Genomic DNA, 25524 nt, shown 5'->3' on the forward strand with positions numbered 1-25524 from the left:
GGCAGTTGAGATTTTCTTTTCTGAAACTCTACTCATACGCTACCATTATTGTACGGTGTTAGTACTGTACAGACACAGTCACACGACAAGTTAAGTCGCATAAGGATAATTATTTACAGGCCAAATTTAAAGTAGCGTTGCAACGCCTGCTAGGCATCGACTAGTATATTTATAATTAGATCTTATTATAAATCTGCGAAAAATCTAAGATTTATCTCTGCCGTTATCATGGACCTTATTGATGGGATGTTATGAAGTTGTTTGTTATTTGTGTTTTAGTAAATACATTATTTTTATAGATGCGACACGATTACTCTTCCCTACAAAGGATGCCCAAAGGGATCCCTCCTTATTTCGGACGTCAATTCTATTCGATTGGCCTAGCCAACTACGCAGAAGATATTATAGAACGGCTTTACGTGCTCTCTGAGTCGCTAGAGTGATAAACACTGCCAACTATAATAACTAATTATAAGTGCAATTAGCTTTATTTCTTTCATGTGTATATGTTATACCTAAATAAATAAACTCTGATTAAATAAAGAAACTTCCAAATTCCGAGCTGCTAGTGAAAATTTATCTAATCAAATAAATAAAAATCTATATTTTTTTAACGGCCTGGGTTCGACGGCCTTTCGATATCATATATTAGGAACAATCACAAATTATCTAGGAGAAAAATTTACACTGACAACGTAACCAGTAACTTTAATTATTACGTTAATGTATGAAGTCAATTGTTTAGATTTCACAACATCTCATGTTCATATTTCGATCAATTGTTTCAATATAAAAGGAATAATATGTTATTTATATTTTAATTTTGTCATGAATGGAAAATATAGAACATGTAAAACTAGTGTCAGGATAAATTTAAGAAAATATATTTTGTATATTTTTTTAAATATATACTTAGTAAATAATAATACGAAAACAGTAATTATTTTCATTGTTTAATGTCAGTAATTACTACTGACATTAAACAATGAAAATATAAATAAGTAGCTATTAAAAATATTTTTTTATATATCATTTACATATAAATCATATATACCGTATTTAATTTCTAAATTCATAGTTGTCAAAAAAATTAATTCGTGCGCAAATTCTGTAGCGAAACCGAATACGCAATGCAATTAATTTATTACCTAAACAAAAAAAAATCAGAACTTTTTCGAAAAACAGTTTTTGGTTTGAATAATGGTATCTATATATATATAATAAAATTGGAGTGTCTGTTTGTAATATTAAAATAACCCATTTTTACTAAATGCATATGTATGTATACACGGTACATATACCAAAATAAAAATTTTGTCTGTCTGTTTGTTCCGGCTAATCTCTGGAACGGCTGAACCGATTTCGACGGTACTTTTACTGACAGATAGCGGATGTAATAAGGAGTAACTTAGGCTACTTTTATTTTAGAATTATATGTAAAATAATAATAAAATCACGCTTTTTTTGTTAAATTCAAACGAGCACGAAGTCGCGGGCACAGCTAGTAATAAGTATAATATTAAAACATGTAAGTTGTTGTATTTTTTTATTTACTTAAAAGTAGATATTTTGTTTTAATTAATTAGAAATAAAACATTATGGTGTATGTAAACGGTTTTGCAATATTTTGTAAAGTGTTTTGATTTATTTCTGATGAACATAATTTTGAACATAACATAAGCATGACAATTTTTTTTACACAAAATAAGACCTAATGGTCTAATACCTAAGGATACTTACATCTGCTATGGTTTTGAACTTCTCTATACAATTAATTTAACAAAAATCTTTTTAGGATACTATTGACAACCGCACGCTCTATTTTCGCAGAACTATTAATAATAATTTATTGAAAATATTATTGTATTTAATTTAATATTTCAAATATAATCCAGATAGAGTAAAATAGCACCTTGTTTTAAAATAAATGCAACATATATATTTTTTAAAGTATAAAAAGTAATAAAAATGATTATAATTATAAACCGAGATGGTCCTGAGGATACAAATTGATGTTAAATAAGCTAAATTGAAGGGGGAAAAGGAAAATTTGTAACTAGATATTCGTGGCTTCCATTTTTTGGCATTAAATGTCACATTCAGTGCCATTAAGTATCACATAATTGTTTTATGCTCGAGGATGTTAATGGAAAACTTTATAAGAAAACCCTGGATCAGATGTAGGTTATTCTGCAATAAAATAGTATGGTGGAATAAGCTACAAATCTTTTCATTAATTCACCCAGTAGTGGAATTATCACGAGTTGTAACTAATATAAAAAAGCAATGTATATAACACAGTCAACATGTCAGTGACAGCTGATGATAAACATGAATAAATATCAATCATAGTATTTTAGTTTAGATCATTGGCAGTGCATCCCCAATGGCCGGTCCAGTCGTCAGCAGGCGTTGGCAGATGCAAGGTATTCATTGTACTTCTTCTCTTGAGCTTGTTGTAATTTTTGCAATTTTTTAACTAAGCCTTTACTTAGTTCTTTACCTTCTTTGTCGTGTGTCGGCAAGCCCTAATAAAAATAGATATCAGTATAAGGTCCATTGTTCATAAGAAACTATTGCAAAGCAAATTATTAAAGTATAATTAGTTCACTGTTCGGTATGACATAAATAATATTTGCCAACTATAAGTGCAACTTTAATTAAAATTAAAATATTATATATATACTGTTATTATATATTATTATATTTTATATTATATATAGCTGAATAAAGATTTTATTTCTCACCTTATCATCGAACTTTGAATACTTGTCGGTTTCCTTCTTAAACATTTCCATGGGTGGTATTTTCTTCTGCTCTTCCTTTGCCCTTTGAGCTTCTAACAACTCCTGCTTTTTTCTCAGTTTTTCCGCTTCTTGTTTTTTCTTCTCCTCTCTTTCTTTCATTAATTCCTCTTTACTCAAGAATTTCACAACTGTTCTATCTAAAATAAAAAATATACCAAATTCAGAGCCACATCCACCCGGTAATTTTTACCTCACTAGATAAATAAAAATGTTACGACTAGCGAAGTTTACATATTCTGCTGAATACAGGGGTTTTTAGTTGCATGCATGCCCAACTATTCCCTGAAATAAACTATGTCATAGTCCGCACGACACTCACCCGGCTTGTCCTCCAGCCGCACGCCCAGCTCGGGCAGCACGTCGTCGCGCAGCGCGTCGCACAGCGCCAGCACGCCGCCCGCGCCCCCCGCGCCGCCCCGCGCCGCGTCGCGCACTTGTGCGCGGAACGTACTCAGCGCCTCCAGGTACGGCATCACCACCTCCTCCAACTGAAACACGGTTCGTTCATTTCATAATCGTCGAGAAATACAATCGAAACGGTCAACAGAATACAACTCACGCATACGTCGCCGGCGTCGGACACCGGGAAGCCGATGAGGCCGCGTGGGCCCTCCACGGCGCCGAACACGTGCAGCACGTCCGTGACGTAGCGCGCCGCCGCCGCCAGCAGCGGGGCACTGCGCGGCGTCGTGCTGCGCAGGAACACGTGCGCCGCACCCACCACGTCGCGCAGCGCGTCCAGTGCCGCGCGGGTGTCGATGTTATCTACACATATGCACATTGTATCGATGCATTTCAATAGTATGGATTCAAACAAATTATTGATTATTTATTGATTGTGTTAAAAGACTTACCGCACAACGCCCTATGGACTTGTTCCTTCGCGTTGCTGAGTTTGGCCGAAAGGAGCTGCTCTTCGGGCCCCCACGGGCCACCGCTGCCCTCGTCGTAGCCGCTCCGCAGGGCATCTTTTACCGTCAAGAAGAACTCCTGGAAATTAAAGATTACTTAGATAATAATTTTATATATTATTCTTTAACACATTCGTTTATTACTTTAAAGTTCAGAAAATGTGATATATTGAATCCTTACATTAAACAATTTCTCAGTCTGTATAGCCATCTCCATTGTATTTTCTGAGTAGTCTAAAGTCTCCTTCCAACCATGCAGGAGAAAAGCAAAACGTAATTGTCTGGCAGTGTGACGTTTTAAGGATTCGGAGATGGTTACGAAGTTCTTCAATGATTTCGACATCTTGCAGCCAGCTATTGTAAGATGTCCTGTGTGAAGAAAATACTTAACCCAGCCGGGCCGATCGAAATGCGCCTGTAAAATTGAGAAATTAAGAAATCTATATTCAAGATATACGAATCAAACTGGCACGTCGATTTTCTAAACATTAACATGATGAATATCATGTTACAAATCAAAATATAAATAAATGCTTTATTTTTAGAAAATAAACATGTCTCTGATATTTCTATTTGCTATTAAATTTTCCAGCTGCTTCTTACATTCATGCTAAAGTAATATGAATGCCTAAAGTTTGCCAGATTGGTTGACATTCTTAGCTCCATATATTATCCTAATGTAAATCTAAACAGGCTATCCTAATGTAAATCTCTGTTGCTTTATAACATTAGTAAACATTACATTTACAGAAATACATACCTCACTTTGAGCTAACTCATTGTCATGATGCGGAAATTTAAGATCAACTCCGCCTGTATGTATGTCCAAGCTTGAACCGCACACATCTGATGCCATAGCTGAACATTCAATGTGCCAGCCTGGCCTACCTGCACCCCATGGAGATTCCCATGATGGTTCGCCAGCTTTACTACGCTTCCAGAGAGCAAAGTCATTTGGAGATTTTTTTTCAGCTGTATCATCACTGAGATCACCTGAATTACATATTGATTGATAGTTATAATATGTAAATTACATATCTGATATCATTAAGAATGTTGTTTTTTTTTTGTGTCATATATTTAGGTGACACGCAAATGGGTCACATGATGGTAAATGATCACCCATAGACTGTAACAAATATTAATCACTTCTCACATTGCCAATGCTGGGAACTAAGATGTTATATCCCTTATGCCTGCATTTACAATGGCTCACTCACCTAGCCACTACCTAAGCACTGTTACTTGGTATGAAAATATGTGATGAGTGAATGGTTCCTACACAGTTTGCACAAAGAACCCTACTACCAAGTAAATGATAAAATTGACACATTACCTTCGCCTTCCTGCAACGATTTTGTGTCTCCGTAAGCTTCAGGTACTAGTCGGGCATAATGATGATTATCCTTGCTGTCAAACTCACTAACATTGAAATAAACAGAACCATTTGATTCATAAGCTAGTCCATTGTCAATTATCTTCTGAATAAATGAAACTATTTGTGGAATATATTCACTAACTCTTGTTAAGACATCTGGTGGTAAAATCTAAAATAATAATTGAACAATATTTGTATCATTAACATACCAAAAACTTTTAAATATCTATATGAAACTAAACCATATTGATGCTTGATTATCCAAGAAGGTAATTTTACACTAGAGCCTTGCCTAGATAATATTTATATGTATATATATATATATATATATATATATATATATATATATATATATATATATATATATATATATATATATTTTTAGACCTGAGTTGTTTCTTTATAGAATCATCTATAAAGACAGTATATCCATACTTCCATCCAAAGTAACTCCAAAGTAACTCTGTCTGTCTGTCTGTCTGTCTGTCTCGCTTTCAGGCCAAAACTACTGAACCGATTTAAATGAAATTTGGTACACAAATAGTCTAGAGCCTGCGAAAGGACATAGACTTTTTGTTTGGAAAAATGTGCTGTAAAGGGTTGAAAAGGGTGATGAAGGGTTGTAAGTTGTTAAAAGTATTGTAATTTTTAAAACTAAAAGCATAAAACTTATATTTTAGGCTGTACACTTATAAACTAACATATCATGACACCCACTGAGGAGGGAATTTTGGAAATTCTACCCCTAAAGGGGTAAAATAGGGGTTGAACGTTTGTATGGAAGTCTGTAATTTTTTAAGTTAGAAACATGAAACTTTATTTTTGAGATACTGATTAAAAAGGAGTAGATACTTATTTAAGTGTTTCTGCATATTCTACCCCTACGGGGGTGAAATAAGGGTTGAAAGTTTGTATAGAAGTCCGTCATTTTTTAAGATAGAGACATGAAACTTTATTTTTGGGATACTGATCAAAAATGAGTAGATACGTATTTAAGCGTTTCTAGATAATCTACCACTAAGGGGGTGAAATAAGGGTTGAAAGTTTTTATGGAAGTCGTCATTTTTTAATCTAAAAATATGAACTTTATTTTGGGGACACTGATTAAAAATGATTAAATACGTATTTAATCATTTCTAGATATTCTACCTCTAAGGGGTTAAGTAGGGGTTGCCATTTTTTATAACGGTTAGTCTGGAAGTCCGTCATTTTTGAAGTTAGAAGCGAGAAATTTTATTTTTGGGCTACCAATTAAAAACGAGTTGATTCGCATTTAAGTGTTTCTGGATATTCTACCCTAAGGGCTGAAATACACACCAATGTGGTATACAAAGAGGTCTTACATTAATGTAACATTTTAAGTTAATTTGTAAATATATTCTTATTCTACTCGAGCGAAGCCACTGGTAACAGCTAGTAGTCATATATAAGTCCAGTCAAGTTATATGTTTTCTAACTGTTCTGCTAGTTTTGATGGCTAAAATATATATTTTCAATTAAATTGAAGTCTACAACATGCTTCGTATTAATAAATGAATCTATATGAAATGAAGATATTGTAAAGATTATAAGCCTTTTATTAAGGATACATATTAGTAATATTGTCAACTCAACTACATAATATATACTCCATTCCAACCATAATAGGAAAAAAGCCAAATAAACAATATTTGACAGCAAATTGACACCATATCATTGGTTGAGAGCTTGATTTTCCATGATATTCACTAAGGATTTGCATAAAAATGGTGTTCTAAACAACAATGAAATTGTTATCAGAATTTTGGAAGTCAAATTAAAGTGGGAATAAGTATTTATTTGTAATAGTGTAGTATTATGATTAAAGATATATAAATCATAAACTCTTAGTTGTGCACAAACAATATAGCTGAGTTATTAGTAAATCACATGAAATACATAAATCTAAGGTTTGTCTATCTTTTTTCCTATTTCCCTTGGAATAGGCTATAGAGGTTATAACTCACATTAAGTGCCTTCATATCATTATGAAATTCATTCTCCCAGTACTTAGGTAGTGCAGTAAAAATGGCATTATCTTTAACAGTTGAACCATACTTTTTATCCAACCATTCAGATATGGGATCTTTTGCTGATTTCAACATTTCACATTTTGCTGAATTAATTTTCTCACCATCATTCATTTCCACAGCCTCTTTTAGTAACTTCACAGAAGAGGCAATGCTGTAAATAAATATTAATCATCAAAACTGCCATATTTAAGTGGAAGGCAAACCAACTAGACATAATGTAAATTCTTTCTTACTTATCTAACATTTTTTGCATTGTGTTTTTCTTATCTGGATCTACAGTTTGTTTTACTACATCTTCATAAAAGTTAACAACTGCAGTTGCATCGTCTATGGTATCATTTAAATTTTTGATTTCTTTCACATATTTCTCATACAAATAATTTTGTCTTGCTCTTCTTATTATTTTGTCGTCAATATCAGTAATATTCATAACATATAAGATATCATACCCAAAATAATCTGCCATAACACGTCTCAAAATATCAAAAGAAATATATGACCTGCAAGAATAAAAGCCTATTAATAGTTTTAACGCTACCACTAAATATTTATGACTATATTAAAGTTTAAGAATTAAAAAATAATAAATGAATACTCCTCAAGTTATATTAACTTTCTGCTTTGATCAGATTCGAAAACAAGTTCTAAACTCTGTAATAATTTATACATTTACAAGCCGCTAACTTTCAGCTCACCTTGCGTGTCCCATGTGGGATGCATCATAGACGGTAGGACCACAACTGTACCAGTTTACACGATTGCCATTTGAACTCACAAATTTCTCTTTCTGTCGTGTCAGACTGTTGAACAATTTTAACACAGGTCTTTCTTTTCCAGAGGAAGGTGGCGACCAAGTTGGCTGAGTTCTTTTCGACATTTTAAATAATAACCACCTAAAAATTTCACAAAAATGTAACCAAAAACCTCAATTTTAACAGAAAAAATAGCATTTATATATTAAAAACTTAGCATTAACTTATTATAAATGTGCCACGTACTTAAATTTACTTAAAAAATCAACCACATCAGAATTTCACAGCAATATCTATCCAAGACCAATATGAAATTATGATGAGTATGATGATAGATTTAATATTTGTCACTTGTCAGTCGGACAGTTGAAATGTCAATCAGTAAAACACACTTTCCTTACAATTATAAACATAAAGATTGTAGCACATTGTAAGCTTGTGTAATATATATACTAAATAAAGAATCATTAATTTTATATATATCTTTAACATGAAATTTGCGCTGAAAATTAAACTGCCGCAATTAAATTTTAATGACTAATATATTGTGTAACAATTAAAATACTACAATAAAGTATAATATCATCAGTATGGTTGTTAATTAATATTTTTATTTCTTTAATGATATATCATGTATTAGTTCATTTTATTTATATGTATCTGACAAAATGAGTGACTACGGGCTACTGATTTTGCAGTCTGCACTCTGCATAACTTGCTTACTTCTTAGTCTACTGTTGGCTATATTTTCATTCGTATTTACGTATTGTTGATGTGTGCTCCTTGCTGTTTATGTCTCTTTCTGGGTAAACGTATTTTATATGGTAGCAAAAGGGATGGAGTGATTTGATCACTATAAATACATTTATATTGTATTTATTATTTTATTTTTAACCTTATAACAAGAGCATACAATTCATATTCCATTGCAATATAACTTTGAGTAAAATTTTTAGTCTACAATATACAGGTGTGTGTATGATAATAGTTATATACATATGTGTATATACTAGGTACGATTTTATAACATAAATAACAAACGCGTTTATCCACTGAACTACTTTGTATAATTTTACTACGTTCTTGTATATTTTAGTTTTTTAATAATCTCATACTAATTTACATCTTGTAAAATGGCTCTCTGTGTTTGCAAATGCTTAAATGTATCTTTAGAAAGTGATAATTTTGAAGAAATTATTGATATCGGAAAACTGGATTTATCTTTGACGGAACAAAGGGATATTTTTTTCAGTGAGGTACGGTCGGTAAACATGATTTAGCCTTGACTTCATGATGGGCTTTTGCTTCTTATAGTCAAATAATAAAGAGTTTTCGTGTTTATTAATATATATGTAAGCATCTAGACTCTGTACTAACAATAAAGTAAGTATATATTTCAAAGAAACATGAAGTTGCATTCATAAAACTAATTTTATTTTAGTAAATGATTGATTCCGTTTAGTATTTATAAAATATGATTATACGCATGTTATGTAACATTTGGATTGTTTACAAGATTCGATCTATGATATTTTAGAATGCCACTTTATATCTTTAAATGTTATAAAAAGTGCATATATTTTCGAGACACCTACAACACATTTATTTATTTGATAAATAAAGGCGTTTATAAATGAGAACAGTATGCATTTTTTTGTTTATCAACAAATTAAATAATATACACAATAGGAGAAGAGACGAACTGTATGAATACATTTTATTTATGCATTATTTACCAAAGTTTAAAATGAATATATAAATTGCTTAGTACTGTTAATATAACGATTATGAGATGTATAATATGACAAATATAATCAAATTTTAATACACATTTTTCAGAAGTTACTATCATGCACTTCCAAATCATTAAAAAGCCATGTGGTTCAGCCGGCTCTGATTGGACACCGCTTAGTTGGTCGCTACAATATAGAATCATGTCTTGCATGTGGGCAGACTACACATGCAATATTACCTGAAAAGAATACAGTTCTAATTTTAAAATCAATTCAAGTTAGTATAATACAATTTGGTAAAATAGAAAATAAAATACTCGCTACTCTACTACTATGCTGAGCTTAATAATTTATATGAGCATTTGCTTTGTTAAATGAATAATTTAAATAAATAACATTTTATTTTATTTAATGCTTACATTTATTTTATAGACTTCAATGGAAAACATAAACAACTTAAAAAAGTCAGAGAATTTCTCACCAGTATTTAATTTATTAGTGCCAGAAATAACAAATGATATTGAAATGAAAGAGAATGTCGATACAAATAATCAACTGATTAGTGATAAAAATGGCTGCTCTCCGTCTATTCAAGTGATTGGAACACTTAGGAAACAACTTAATCAAACTCTACAATCACAATTAGAAGCTATAGAAGAAACTGTAAGGCAATTCAGGGATCAGAAATATGCAGAATATGAAGCATACAGGGAAAGGGCTCAGAGAGATCATAAAATTTTATCTAGGTAAACAGATAAAATATGTTATATGCCCAACTAGATCATTAATTTTACATTATTTTTATCTCTAATGATTTGTGAAGCTGGTGTTTTATTTCTTCATATAATGTTAATAATGCTGATTTATTTTGAACACTAAACTGTTTGTAATTATTACTATAACATTTGCTTATCTTTACATATTACAGTATTGTAAGTAAATCACGCAACAATTCTGAAAAAGATAACTGGACAAATAATTCTACCTTAGACAATGGACCACCCTCACCTCTTCTACCACCTCTGCAAAGAAGAAGATTGTCCTCAATTAAAGATGCTAAAAAGTTCAATCAAAATGTGAAGGTATATTTAAAATAGAACCTTACTATCTCAAAGATAAACATAATATGTCTTAACTGGGCTTCATTCTCATCAGTGAATTTATATTTATTACTTGTACCGCCAATCATAATCATTCACATTGTTGTCTTCTGGGATTAAGCTTGAAATGTAGACCCTGTGGTTGTTAGCTTACTAGTATTTACATTGTAAAGAATAATTCTTGTAGTACTCATTTCTATGTGCTATGATATCCATCTACCACCTGGAGACTTAGATATTAACCTTGTATCGATCATACCTTTCTTACCTCAACACTAACGTTACAAGTTATAATATCAGGTTTATATATGGTAAATATGATTGTTATTAATGTCTCAATCAAAAATATGATTGTAAATATATATTTAAAAAAATGTCTTCAAAAGTGTATTATGATTTATTTCAGACCTCTATTCAAATCCCACATGAAGAAGATTCTTTAGATGCTGAGGATATTTTTGATTTAGAAGGAATGGATTCTAGAAATTACATGGCCTCTGACCAGGATGATTATGATTCTGACCGTAAGTCTCAAAATATATGCAATTAACATATTTTATACTACTTTGCTATAAAAGTTAAGCAAGGTTTCATCAATCAAAAATTTCATTTACCAAAGCCTGATGCTTCAACTAAATTTGATTTCTACATTTAAAATTATGTCCATGCAGATAGGCAATACTTTATGGTTTCGAAACTAGCAGATAATCAAAAAATATTGCGTCTTGGTTGTATTAGGAGGGTTATTTTACAATAGGTATTTCTGGATGTTTAGCAATTGAGACATGTAAAAAACCTACATACATTTTTAGTATTCCTATAATATCTTAGATAAAAATTCATATTACCAAGTATTTTTTTTTAGTTTTATCTGTAAATTCTAAATGTTGATTTCCCCATCCAATATTTTACTATATTAAGATTACTAAATATTTTATCCTTTAAATATTTAACTAGTGAAAAATAGTAAAATTTCCATGATAAAATAAGTTTGTTTGATTTTTTAATTTTCTGTAAATATATATAATATATATAATAAATGTAATGGCAAAACAAATTTTAAATTGAAGCACTTAACATAATTTTCAGAAGGAAGTAATGACGAAGGCATTCACATTGTGCGATCTCGCGGCATCCCCGACGCCGACATCGCGCGCTCGCTTCCCATTAATATGCCCAAATTTCCAACAGAACGACAGTCAGTGAGGGATGTCGATGACTTTGTGAGTGCCATTTAACGATTATACCAAGCATCGAACAAGCAATCCTGTAAATTCGAAGCAGCAATATTACCTTGCATTCTATATGCCTTACCTCAAGTTTCTGTAACTGTGGTCAAGGTCAGGCTTTAATGGAAATGGCCACATGTACTAATCTGTGACCATTCGGATAATGCAATAAATGACCAATGGGTTTTCAGATTCATGTCAAATTATTTAAATTGACTTAATCACTCTCAGAAACTGGAGGTTAGTTTTAAATTTCTGTTATTGTATTTATAGGGTTGTATTTCAATATAACACATATTAGGTAACTTAACTTAACAAATAGTGACTATGTGGGCGCCTATAACGAACCCAAGTCGCCAAGGTAACATACTGTCTATATGAATGATTGAATATTTTAATAACAAAAACGACAATATGATTAAGTTTTCCGATTCGACTTGCTATGCACCGAGGAGTAACGACCGTGTGCGTGCAGGAGGAGCCGGCCGACATCGCGGCCAGCATCAAGGCGCTGGCGCGCTCGGTGCACGGCGACGTGTTCGAGCTGCCGCGCCCGCGCTTCTCCACGCAGATCTAGCGCCGCCGCCCGCTGCAGCCTAACTCGTGAGGACATCCGCTGGAGGTGTCGAGACGAGGTCCATACTGCCCACGCATTGGTGCTTTTGAAATGTGATCAGTGACCCTAATACCGCTATATGGACAGCTAAATGTTAGTATTGATGCCGGACGGCTGAATTATTTCGATGTTCGATGTTTGCGATCGACGTGCCATGCGCTGTGGACGGCCCGGTTACGTTCAGTTCTAGCTTTATATTACTTCCTAGATGTGTAGTTTTATTCGTGCGACAGATTCCGATTTATGATAATATTAAAATTAAATTCGTGGTTGTAATCTTGTAAACTTCCATAGTACATATATAAGGACTAATATAGTATGTAAGCAAGAGGCTATGAATGTTGTTAAAAACAGATTAGATAACAAATAAACCAAAAAATTTGTTACATACCGACGAGGACGCGACGTCCTCGCTAGAAAGAACTAATTTGTTTAAGTAAATTTTGAAAACTCATTTGTAAATTACAATGAATATGTTATTTGTCATGTTATATATAAAAATAATTAACCCTAGCTCTCAGCTTTATAATGTAGATGAAGAAAAGTCAATTCTGTAACAAGGTTAATCAAAATTAACTGTATGACACAATTAGTATCGCGGAGAAATGTCAGTTTAGTGAATTAAACATCCGTCTAATATATATTTGCAAAAGTACAGTAAAACCCCCAACACGTCATTAATAAATAACTAGTTGCATGTAATTTGTCCTTGGACAAGTCCATTACAATTTATTTTTATCATTGTTCTTCAACAAATCAACGTAAGAGTTCAAATGGTCGTGTAGCATTCATTTAATTGGTTATATTTTATTAATTTACTATTTTAAATAACTAAGATACTATACAGCAAAAAAATAAAAATTGTTGCAGTCAGATAAAAGTGAGTACTTGAATATAAAATTAATCGGGATTAACCTTGTTACATCGATAATGTGTATGAATCCTACGTGACCTTGGCGATATAATCTTTGTCCTGTTGGCACAGCCGCCATTACCGGCACAAAGAGCCATTGAGTAAAGAATTGAATGTGTATGAATTTTGAAAGTGTATGTCGATGAACTTGTTGAAAATAATATCTGTGTATTAAAATTAACATCTAAGTCATATCTCTGTTATACAATTCAGAGTTTTTTTATTAATTTTTACGTCATGTTATCTTAATGATAAGTGAAAAGTGTACAAAAATATTAATACTTGCATTTCTTACTAGTCTTTTAGGGTCACGAAATAAATCATAGTTAAAGATTGTTTACATACCCGAATTGTTTATACAGTAAATATAGTCGTTCTGTCATCATGCTTACTTAAAAATTTGTAATAAATTTATTTTTATATTCGATATATTGAATGAGTACAATAGGACAGGAATGAAACGAGTTGGCGGCAGACGTTATGTATTTGTTTGTGTACACTTTGTTTATATGAACAGTTACAATATATATGTAGTTCTATGATCAGTGTCTTCCAGTAGCACTGTACTAATTAATCATTTTCTCTAGTATTTTTTAATGTAATATCAGTGTTTCAGCCTTTGTCAATGGTTTTACTTTCTCTATAATTATTTGTTTCTTTGGAGTGACGATAACGAGATGAACTTTGAATGTAAGGAATAGTAGTGATCATGTAATAAAAATGACAGAATAAAAATTTGTTTTCTTTATAATCATATAGAGTTAAAAAAAATCCCAAAATATTTGCTACATTTTTTTTGAAATAAAACAATTAAGTGTGCATTAAATAAATGTATAAATAAAACATTAACTTAGATAAATAGCTTATTTCTTACAATACTCGATGATTCGTTTTCTTTTATTTTGACAAGAATGGACAATTTTTGAATATGTGGACGTTCGAATCTGTTGCCACGTCTTTTTCATGACATTCGTTGCTATGGTGATCGCGTCACAACAATAAAGACGAACACTAATCCATGTGCACCGCACGAGTTTGGAACTCTTTGGGTACAGAGGACATTGTGTGAAAACTTCATATTGTTGCTGTTACAGTTCTGGAATATATAATGTTAGGATCAAGATACAGTGCGTCCAGGCAGGGCCTCGACAAACCTCCGCGTACTGCAGTGGTGATCGACGATGAAGATGAATTGTACAAAGGATTCAACGACGTATCTCCAGCATTAGACACGAGAAGTCTTCGCGAAGATCAAGCTTTTCAACAAACGATAAGAACTCCTGGAATCGGCAGGCAGATGACTAGTCGATTGAACACTGGGGTTAGATATATTGCTGTCGCATGTTTTTTTATCATTTTTTTTTATTTTCTTATTTTACATTAAATTACTTTGACTTACTATTTTCAAACGACTAAATATATTTCAGCCTAAAATAAACTGTAGACTGATTTACGCAACTTTATGTATTTTTGCTTTTTTCTACAAATCTACGAAATAGCTGTGTGAAAATTAAAATCGCGTTCTCCTAAATTCAATCAGCACTTTATACAATACGTGCACAAATAAACAAAGCTAAAGTACTGTCTACGCTTCTGTTTTAATGTATATTGTGTAATTGCATTTACATTTTATGATCGCAAGTACGATGACAGACTAGTGTCTTTCTAGATCTTTCAAAACAAATTGTATTAATTAGTATCAATCGTTCCGACGACCGGCCAGATGTTCCGCCTGGGCACGGTGAGCGTGCGGGGCGGCTCCCGCGCGGGCACGGCCTCGGCGCGGCCCGTCACCGCCGTGCGCGCCGCCGGGTACACGTCCACGCGGGACGCGCCCGCCAGGGACGACAAGAAGGAGGATAGGTGACGCTACAGCTTCGCTGAATATTATTGATATATGACATAAGTATTCATTCTATTACATATGTACCTATACCTAGGCAGCTGGCGAACATTTCGGTATGTATTTGTCTCACGTTTCATATCTATAACGATTAAAGTTCAGATCAACGTATCGATTTTTAGTCCAGTAGAGATATTCTAAAGAAAAAATCACCGCAGAACACGAATGTCAGAATGTGATATACGACATTTACCGTAATAATTTAAATAATGCTTATGTCTACCTCTGAGGCTATTGATCTCTGTATTATCGTTGGAAGAAATAGTGAACGTGTAAAAAATAAGCTTTACTAAGTCATTTGGTTAATGGCTGGCAAGTTAAATATGTTTTGGATCCATTCGATTGTGACTCTGGAAAACTTAGAAAACTACTAAAAAACCGCATAATCATTCAAATCTTTTTAAAATCGCTTGTATCGATAGCTCATCTCATCATAGAAAATTGAAAATTTTCCAGACGTTGATTTTTACTTAATGTGTTTTTTATCGTTTTTTTGGGCTTTTTATTGACAACGTATTCGCAACATACCGGCAGAGAATTTTTCTGTGGTCTTCTACAATTTATTAATCGAACAATTTTCCCTGATGAACACAATATATGTACACCTTAAGTTGTTACCACCTGATAAGAGTTTCTGATTCTCCGATTATTGTCATCTTCAGAAGGATTCTGAACATCAGTGGCCAGCGTCTTTTTTACAAATTCAAAGCGCTGACAATTGTAAAATGTAGCGCTACAACAGTGGCTGACCAGAGAGTGGTGGGCGGGCCTTAATGACTTTTCATGGCTCTATTGTCACTATTAATAATGTCTGCCACTAAATTGAGAACACCATTTTGAAATGCCCGCTAGCTCTTTTAGTCACTACCTTAATGATTTTTTTTGTAACTTTTTTTATATTTTTTATCTATGTTTTTCATTTGTGCATATTTATAGTATTGAAGATAAAATAAGGCAAATGGAAGCAAAAATAATGACTTTGGTAGAGGAGTCGTGTGTGTTAAGCGCGCGTCCCAACTCTGATGACGAAACTGACACTCAAAGAGAACAAAATATGAGTCAGGTAAGTTTAGTAAAACGGCAAATAAATAAACTGATTATAACAAATTATTTTAAATTCTTATATTTAAAAGTATATATATTTTTTAATTTACAGGCATTAGCCAAAGCTCAAGAGGCATCTACACTGGAAAGACAGTTGATACGAATGCAGGAACAAGCCAACTTAGGCGATTCTCATAATTTGGACTTAACTTTCGCTGTAAGTAACTACTGTTATAGTCTGTAGGGATAGGGTGTGTGTAAGTGAAGATAATTAGTTAATTTTTCACTAATTCCAGGTGCTCTGTAATTTAGCAGACCAATATGCTCTAAATGAAATGTACACAGAAGCTCTCAACACCTACCAACTTCTCACCAGGAATAAAGTTTTTCCACACGCAAACAGGCTAAAGGTAGTATATAAAATGCCGTGATATTATCTGATTATCTGAACTATGAAATTTTCTTAAATTTTAAGGTAAATATGGGAAATATATACTTCAAAATGGGCGAACATCCTAAGGCGCTGAAACTTTACAGAATGGCCCTCGATCAAACGCCTACAGCAGAAAAAGATTTAAGGTAGGTACACATACTTACTTTATAATATATATTATATAGTCTTCATACAATCTATGCATTTTTTACTTTAGAATGAAAGTGATGCACAACATTGGTTTACTGCTTGTGCGAATGGGAAAATTCCGTGATGCTGTTACCAATTTTCAACATATAATGCATGAACAGGGTGATTTTCAAACAGGTAACCAACGATCTTCTATATTTTTTAAGTACTAAGTGATCATCTCTAACAATATAAAATATAATCTTTATCGTTTTTAGGCTTACATCTCGTATTATGCTCGGTAGCACTAGATGACGCCGAGGGTGGCAAGGCGGCGTTTCATGCAATGCTCGACGTAGAACCACCCACTTATCACCATGATATTGCTATCGACGATGTAAGTTTTTAAATAAACTTTTTCTTTTATGGTTAACAAGAAATACCCAGTGAGAAAAAAATGTGTATTATACAAATCTTATAAACTTAAACGCTCATTAAAAAAATAAAATGCTTAGAAATAGAACTCAACACAAGTCATATGTCTGAACTTAGCAGATCATTGACCAGCATATCAAAATTAAATGTTAGTTCTGTTAGCATGCAGAAGAGTTTTATAGTTCCTGATAGTTTTTAGAAATAGTTCTGGCGTTAAATCATCATTTAAGGCTAGAACTTCTTTGTTTCTAAAATTTCTTTATCAAACCAGCTAGATGGAACTCTTTTCGAGTCCAGAACTCAGACAGACACAGACATTTAAGGGCCAACAGGTCATGGTTGAAAAAATATTTTTTCGACCAGTACATGTCGGACCGATGATGGACACGGCAAAAACTTTTGACGGCTTACTACCAATTGTTTCACTTTTCTTTCTCCTGTCAAATCTGTGCAGTAAGTAGTAAGTATACCTACTAGTAAGTGTAGTAAAATATACTCGTCAACAGTTATACTTATATAAGTTATAGTTATATTTATATAAGTTATGATGAATTCACTACAAATTTATTGCATTTGAAAAAAAATAAGACGAAACTCGTGCAGCGCCATAATGATGCTCCTCGCAGGAGAACGACGCGTACGAGTGCGTGGTCCGCGACGTGGTGCGCGGCGACCGCCTGTCGCGCTGGTCGCGCGTGGCCGCCGCGCACGCCGAGCGCTGCCTCGCGCTGGCCGCCGCCGCGCTCATGCGCCCGCTCGCGCGCTCGCACCGCGACGACGACGCTGGGTCATTACTTTCGATTATTTAAATCCTTTGACATTCCTTTGATCCTTTAATCGTTATCTAAATTTATAATAAACCTAAAACCTGAATTATAAAAAAATATATGTATATTTTGATTTCTTAGTTACTGAATCCCCTTCATTAACTTGACAGAAGCGCCTCATGGTGTGTGGAAGCTTTACGCGGCTATTCCGGCGGAGGCGCCGGTTCTCGCTTAGAACTAGGCAGTGCCTTAGCGGCACTGAGGAGCGCCGCCGGAGCTACTGGAAGTAGTGGTTCCGGTTCGACGGGTGCGATAGCGGCCGGAACGCGCGCATTGCAACGATTGAAAGCTGTAGCTCGTGCACATCCCAACGACCGAGTTCTACGCGCCGAAGCCAACACCGATGCGGCATTCGTTGCATATGCGGTAAATAATACATCTTTAATTTGGATCAAAATTTACATCGTATGTCTCGTTCAACAGTTTCGCATCCTACGACTCGTTCAACTTGTTGTCTAGCTGGGCAAGTTTTCTGAGGCGCACGCTCTAAGCGAGGCGGCGTCTCGCGACGATCCTTACAGCTGCGCGGCGCGTGTGTGCAGCGTGCTGTCGCAACTAGCGGCGGCTCGCCTCGCCTCGCCCGCCTCGCCCGCCTCGCCCTCCGCAACGAGTGACTCGAATGCCGCGCGTGCCGCTGCCACCAACCTCGTCGCTGCCACTCATCTCGATCCCACTGACTTGATAGCTATCCACAATTCGGGTGAGTAGATTTGAATTGCTACATGATTTATATTTTATTCATTGGAAATAATTTTCACGGAATACAAAATTGAACAAATTCGGTGGGACGGGTTGTATTTTAAAGTAATAAAACCAAATAATAGAACACATCTGCCATTTATTTTCCTCATAATGTAGCCCTCGCGCTCGAGCTGTCGGGCGAGGTGGAGGGCGCGCAGGCGCGCTGGCAGCGCGTGCGCAACGCCACGGCCGCGGGCGCCACGCTGCGCGCGCTGGCCGCCGCCGGCCTGGCGCGCGCCGCCCGCGCGCACGCCGGGCGCGGGGACCTGGCCGCCGAGCACTGGTAGGCTGCAATGCACCCCAAACATATGTGAAAAAACGTCAGCAATCTGTTTTAAGGTTTCGAACTATCTGAGTTTTCATCCGTCTGCTAAACCAGAAGATGAAATATCTTGAAATAATGTTATAGGTACAGCATAATAGGTAACTGGGACGTAGGCGTGTCCTGTGCGTTGGCCGAGCTGCATAGCGAGATGGGGGACACACAAACTGCCAAACATCATTACCAAGATGTAAGCTCATCTGTTCTCAATACCGGCTCACTAGCGAGTCTCCACTCACTCTCCATAATGCTCTCCACTGCTCCGTAATGTTACTTTTTATATTCTGAAACTATTGACTTTTGAGATGAATATATCCACGGTCGTTTCGCTCGTGTGATTTCATATACTATTTAAGTATGTAATATAGAAACGGGACGACTCGGCTGCACAGGAGCAGTGTGTGCAGTAGCCTGTAGCGCAGTGTGCCGCAGGTGGAGGCGGCGTGGGCGAGCGCGGCGGCGCTGCGCTGGCTGGCGGCGGACGCGGCGCCCGAGCCCGCGCTGCGCCTCGCGCGCCGCGCCGCGCGCCTGCAGCCCGCCAGCGTCGGTACCCCCTCGATAGCCACATACCTTTCATTTGACTTAACAGCTTGCACGTCGAGGTCTTAAGGCGCCAAATAGCAAACCAATAGTATCAGCAGAACGAATCGCTCCTACGGTAGAGTTTATCCTGAAATATTCTTAACCAATGAGTCATAAATATTCGCTAATTTATTCGCTAGGGGCGCGATACGTCGTGTAACATACGCAGCTTTTTTTCACGCTTTTATACTTGTAGTGAAAGTTTTTAAATTTAAATCGTCATTTTATTTATCTCTTTAAAACGTTAAAAATTAATATATTGTTATATTGTTTATTTATATAACGATCAATATTTTTAATTACTAAACTAAATCAGTCGTTATATCAAATCAATCTTATTTTTAAAAATAAAAATGGTTACTGTAATTTCAGGAGAAACGTTGATAAAAGTTGGTGGTAAAAGATACTGTTTCTATGGTTCCTTGCAGCCGGAATGGGGTCTTCTAATGGGTAGCTGTCTGCGCGCCAGCGGGCGTTACCAGGAGGCTCTCGCCGTGTATAAGAAACTGAACGCGAAGTTTCCGGATAACATTCAGTGTAAGTGTTGTTGTTTAGTCTCTAAGTAAGTTAACTTGTCAATTTTATTATTTAATTTGATACAATATAGCTAGTGATAATGCGATAAAAAAGGCCTCATTTTCTCATTTCATAATCTAAAGAAAAACTTAAAGAAACCTAAGTCTACATTAAAAAAGGCTTTAGGCTTTTAAGGCTATTATATGGTAATTTGTCTTCATGTGGTAAAAAGACTTTTAAATGTGACATTATCCTTAGGTTTGAAGTTAATTGTGAAACTGTGCGGAGACCAGGGGTTGGCCGAGACTAGCGCCTGGAGCCGGGAGCTGCAGCGACGCAAGACGCAAGAGAGAGGTCAGATATACACACATGCATATTCATACTAATCTACCATACAACACAAATCTATCCATTTCACTCTGTATCATCCTAGTATTAAGATATTTTTTATCTCCTGGATTTAATTTATTAAACAAAATATACTTCATTCAAGGTCTACTCTACAAGCACTAAGGTATACCGTATATGATTCGCCATCAATGAATGTAGGCAATGTAGGCTACTAAGGTATACACCGTATACACTGTCTACACCGTATACCTGTTATGATATTTTTCATCAATTTGGTTATTGATGTACGTTTTGTTAAGTTTTAATTTACTCCAAAAATATATGACAAAACACAATTTATATTTACATCTACGATAATATGACGTAAAATTACATTTAAAAAAATCATTGTTCAATATTTATTTAGATATATCATATACAGCATATGAGTTATCAATAAATCCGTCATGTTATAATATTTACATCTCGCAGATTCTATCGCCGATGTTATAAAACGATGTTTTGTTAAAGCGATGTAAACCAGCCGTTGTTTTTGTTTAAATGGTACAATGGCATCAAAAGTGAGAACACTATCTCCAACTTTGAACCTCGATAACATTAATTTATGCTTATGTGACGTAAATGGACTCCACTAAATGGTCGCAAAATTAGGATGTTGTTTAATGACGTGCTTATATTTTATTGTAAACTTTACGCTTTACATAATAACTATTACAGATATAAATAATAAAATATGTTTTTAGAAACAAATGCTCGAATGTAAACATATTATTAAATTTGTATTATTCTAGTAAATGCTGAGACTCGATTGAATTTTGTGTTGCTTATATTTATGAAAGGAATTTTGCTTAGACGCAATGATTTATGTTTGTGTTGTTGTTGATGATTTGTTAAATATATTTCAAGATCTAATTTGAGTGCAATTTTTGTATAGGTTTGAATAAAACGCGAGGCAAATTGATTTCACTCGTGTGCTTCAGCTAATTTGACGTTTTACTGTAGTGTTTTAGAAATATGTTTATTTTTCAAATATGTAAGTAAATTGAGAGACCCTTTCATATTCGTCGCGACACGCATTGTATAGATATTGACAAGTAATACAAAACGTTTACATAACAATTTATATTTTCAGCCATATTATGCATGTCCGCGAAAATATTGTTTTTTATATTATTAACGATAACGAATGTTATACAAACAAGGCAAAAAAGTATAAGATTGGAACAAAATATTTGTGTCGTTGATAAATCGTACGACTTGGAAATCCAATGTCTTAACTAATTAATACCTATTAGGGATACAAATAAAATATTCTAAATAAAAAAAATATAAATGTTAAAGATGTGTGTTCAACTGCTTTTCATGCTCGAAATGCTTCGAAGGTTTAGACAGACACGAAAGGTCGAAGGTTGGACAGACTCTAATAAAATTTGAAATATACGTCATTTATGTACCTATGTCATGTTTTGTCCTAGCATAGTAGTCCTAGCATAGAATTAAACTATTACGCCGAACAATGCAGGAAGTGGCATATTATATTTAATAAAATAATTTGAATGTGGAACAGATTTTTGTACACAGACTTTAAAGAATTAAAGATTAGAGATTCTTCTGTGATTATAGAAGTAAGTAAAACACGAGTGTGATGCTTGTTACAATTGCGCAGTGCACGTGGCGTCGGCGGACAGCGCCTCTTCGCGAGCAAGCCATTCGCCTGTTCTGCAGACACAGCCTCAAGGTCAGTCATAGCTATAACTGTTATTTATCTGCTCATACTGTTAAATAAGGAAGTACGATTATTAAAAAACAAATACCTTAACAGCACTAAATGGGCAGAAATGATCGAAACTTCAAATCGCATGCCTTATTGATCGGTTATCTTTTTAAGAAACAGTACTATGCTAGCTTAATTAAAAATTTCCAATTTTTGGTCAAATGAGCGTGAATTCAGTTTTGCAGCATTAAATCACCACTGATCGAATACCTGGATTCTGCCTAATTGACCATGCGAGCTTTTAAATTATCTAAATCATCAAGAAACCCTTTGCAACTGATTTTCATCAAATTAAAAACATCCTATTTATCTAAAATAAGCTTCTATATTACGAAAGTTATGATGAATATTTAATAAGTTATCCTAAACCAATTTATTTACATTTTAAGTAAAGACGATGCGTCTGATATCACAAAGTAATTACAGAAGTTAAATGTGCACTTAACTAACCATAACCAGAAATATAAAATATGGGACACGAACCCTAGTAGATAGACAAATCGAACTGGCTATAACCAGTTTCTCGTTGCTATGATAAATTGCTTTAGAATCAACAAAATTGTTATTATTTTACATAGATTATTTTAACGTTAGATAATATGTAACAATCTTAAAAATACATTGTGGACTTTTTATCATTTGCTCAAACATAATACAAGGAAAAGGAAAAGAATCACTCATAATTTAATATTTATCCAATATTTGGATTGAAAAGAATATGCTTGCGCTGATTACAGCGTGGTGCGGTTACATCTGGTATGCGGACCTGTGATAAACGTAACGCGTTTGTATCAGTTACTAATAAATGTGACTTGTCTTCTAGCAGAACAATAACCGATAAAACAGGTCACCTTTTCATTCTAATGTATTATTCAGATATCTTTTCTGCTTGGTCAGATTTGTTCGTGTAAAACTAACGTTTACTTTCTTTTTTAAAATAATATTATATATACATGATCGTTTTTTATGATTCTTTCACTTTCATCTATGTAACTATGGACATCTGTAAAATATGTCTGTTCCGATAAAAGTAACTTCTCCTTCTGACAAGATTTGATGAGTACCTCAGAAAGCAAGTTAAGCGATTGGTACTGTGCCCAAACTTTCTCCGATCGCGTCGGATTGCCGTCCCATCGGACTATGAGAGTGAGAAAGGAGTGCACTCGTGTACATGCACTAAAATATCTCCGGCTCAAAATCGGATCGGCTCGAAATCGGTCAGATAGAAATATGGAGGGGAATGAAACATACCATAATACTATAATAATTGTACCATAGTGTTCGATGATGAGTTATATTCATATAAATAATTTAAGGGAGATAGAATAATATTAATGAGAAGCGTTCGTCCCCAGGAGCCGCGCGGGCGGAGGGCGGCGCCGCTCGTCGCGCGCGCACGTGAGTGTGCGGGTTGTTTTCTTCTGACGGTCTATACGATATATTTTGCGGCAGTTTGCAATATGGGGCGTTCCATGATAACAGACCACGTGCCTTGTTGACTTTTACCGGCGTGTTTCTATCTGCCTACTCCTGATACTGAAGTCGTGAGACTATGCAGAAAGCACATGGTCGGAAATGGAAAGTCTAAAATTTTTCATTTAATTAGACAACAACAAACCATAAATTTTATTGTTCTAATCTTATGGTCTGTCGAACCACAGGTATGTAATATATTAGTGAAATGGCTCTGCACGCATATTCACGACCAAAAATTCTTTACGTGCAGATATAAAAAAAATCATAATACTAAAAATATCTACAGTCATAGATTATATATTCTTTAAAATGAAAATTTTGTGTTTGAAAAGAACATTTCATGAGCACTAATGATAATATTTTACCTACTGTCCTTTAATGTTTATTAGTATATAATTGCTATCTCATGTGAAAAACACGGATTACTCTCACTTAGAGCATATATCTAATGTATTGCGTAATCTATACTAATATAATAAATCTGAAAACAATATTGTGTAAGTGCCCTAACCGAAGAATCTACGAGAACATATCAAAAAATATCTTAGTATAGGCTACTTATTGAGAAAAGTTATAAACAAATAATGTCACGCTGCAATCCACGGGAGGAAGATATCGTCTTAAGTTAAACCGACGTAATATGAAAGTAGATAGTATATATTTTCGGAACCAAACAATTTTATATGTACGTCATCCCTTATAATATTGATTTGTATGTAGTATCAAAGTCACATTACATTCGACAGTCAGATTGAACTCTCACTGGAATCAACTCCGTAGCACGAGTACATTGGCTGGGTCAAACCTAATTAATATTAAACATTTTCATTCACTTAACAATTCCTAACTATGAATTTGAATAATTAGTTTATATCGTAAATTTAATTAATTAAATAAATGCGCAGTTAGGGACTTGCGCAGTTTGACTGAACGTGATCGTAAATTTCCAACTACGTCTTGTTATAAAAAAATATTAATTTTTTCGTCACAAAATATATGTTAACTAATATTATTACTTTTCATTGTTTTGCTTTTTCATTGCACTGTTACGGTATAAAATACTTTTATTCACATGACTAGTGTTATAATTGCTAAGTAAGTCCTTGAGGGAAGAATAAAATTAGTAAACAACTTTACTGATAAAATAAAGCCATTATAATCGAATTTTGAACTTCCTGATGATAATATTGATGTAACATTACTTGCAGTAATATAAACGAATCGTTCAGTCAAGAGAGCATGCAGCCGCTGACACGGTCCCTCACTCGCACCGACAGCAAGAAGAAAACTCTAGAAGATTTTGATGATGACCTTCCTCTACCCCCCGAGTGAGCACGACTGCTCATCACATAAATTTATATACGATTTTTTTAAATTTACATACGTGTGAATAAAACATTATTACATATAAATTGTTTAATTTATGGCTCTCCAAACACTATATTAGAAATTAGTAATTTAATCAAGAGACTAATGATGATCATTATAACATATATGTACT

General features: G+C 34.3%; 3 protein-coding genes across 3 annotated transcripts; 2 read left to right on the forward strand and 1 right to left on the reverse strand.

Annotated features, from left to right (window-relative positions):
* Positions 1-1531: 1531 nt before the first annotated feature.
* On the reverse strand, positions 1532-8253 carry LOC113397447 (cysteine--tRNA ligase, cytoplasmic). Its single transcript, XM_026635789.2, has 12 exons — positions 8146-8253; positions 7843-8040; positions 7381-7647; positions 7082-7298; positions 5055-5265; positions 4479-4711; positions 3900-4133; positions 3662-3797; positions 3367-3572; positions 3127-3295; positions 2748-2944; positions 1532-2528 (listed from the first exon to the last, which is right to left on the reverse strand). Exons 2-12 carry the CDS (start codon positions 8022-8024, stop codon positions 2403-2405), a joined length of 2178 nt encoding a protein of 725 aa, XP_026491574.2. The 5' UTR covers positions 8025-8040; positions 8146-8253; the 3' UTR covers positions 1532-2402.
* A 651-nt stretch (positions 8254-8904) lies between these two features.
* LOC113397449 (uncharacterized) lies at positions 8905-14225 on the forward strand. Its single transcript, XM_026635791.2, has 7 exons — positions 8905-9155; positions 9739-9909; positions 10065-10378; positions 10561-10714; positions 11139-11256; positions 11822-11955; positions 12437-14225. The coding sequence occupies exons 1-7, from the start codon at positions 9033-9035 to the stop codon at positions 12536-12538; spliced, it is 1116 nt and encodes a 371-aa protein (XP_026491576.2). The 5' UTR covers positions 8905-9032; the 3' UTR covers positions 12539-14225.
* A 244-nt stretch (positions 14226-14469) lies between these two features.
* Positions 14470-25469, forward strand: LOC113397609 (intraflagellar transport protein 88 homolog). Its single transcript, XM_026636024.2, has 19 exons — positions 14470-14811; positions 15214-15353; positions 16330-16456; positions 16550-16654; positions 16734-16847; positions 16913-17016; positions 17088-17197; positions 17278-17396; positions 18061-18221; positions 18372-18627; positions 18721-18961; positions 19120-19285; positions 19412-19514; positions 19757-19867; positions 20335-20443; positions 20681-20776; positions 22440-22511; positions 23903-23945; positions 25232-25469. Exons 1-19 carry the CDS (start codon positions 14599-14601, stop codon positions 25353-25355), a joined length of 2514 nt encoding a protein of 837 aa, XP_026491809.2. The 5' UTR covers positions 14470-14598; the 3' UTR covers positions 25356-25469.
* Positions 25470-25524: the final 55 nt, after the last annotated feature.

The sequence above is a fragment of the Vanessa tameamea genome, chromosome 3 (assembly GCF_037043105.1).
Source record: "Vanessa tameamea isolate UH-Manoa-2023 chromosome 3, ilVanTame1 primary haplotype, whole genome shotgun sequence".
NCBI lineage: Eukaryota > Metazoa > Arthropoda > Insecta > Lepidoptera > Nymphalidae > Vanessa > Vanessa tameamea.

Bases quoted from the DNA above. Each gene is read 5' to 3' on its own strand.
- LOC113397447 (XM_026635789.2), bottom strand. From the start codon at position 8,024: ATGTCGAAAAGAACTCAGCCAACTTGGTCGCCACCTTCCTCTGGAAAA. The intron at 3,798-3,899 runs GTAAGGATTCAA...TTTAATTTCCAG, and splicing joins AGACTGAGAAATTGTTTAAT to GAGTTCTTCTTGACGGTAAA. The intron at 3,573-3,661 runs GTAAGTCTTTTA...GCATATGTGTAG, and splicing joins AGTCCATAGGGCGTTGTGCG to ATAACATCGACACCCGCGCG.
- LOC113397449 (XM_026635791.2), top strand. From the start codon at position 9,033: ATGGCTCTCTGTGTTTGCAAATGCTTAAATGTATCTTTAGAAAGTGAT. The intron at 9,910-10,064 runs GTTAGTATAATA...TTTATTTTATAG, and splicing joins TAATTTTAAAATCAATTCAA to ACTTCAATGGAAAACATAAA. The intron at 10,715-11,138 runs GTATATTTAAAA...GATTTATTTCAG, and splicing joins AGTTCAATCAAAATGTGAAG to ACCTCTATTCAAATCCCACA.
- LOC113397609 (XM_026636024.2), top strand. From the start codon at position 14,599: ATGTTAGGATCAAGATACAGTGCGTCCAGGCAGGGCCTCGACAAACCT. The intron at 18,962-19,119 runs GTGAGTAGATTT...CTCATAATGTAG, and splicing joins GATAGCTATCCACAATTCGG to CCCTCGCGCTCGAGCTGTCG. The intron at 19,868-20,334 runs GTCGGTACCCCC...GGTTCCTTGCAG, and splicing joins CGCGCCTGCAGCCCGCCAGC to CCGGAATGGGGTCTTCTAAT.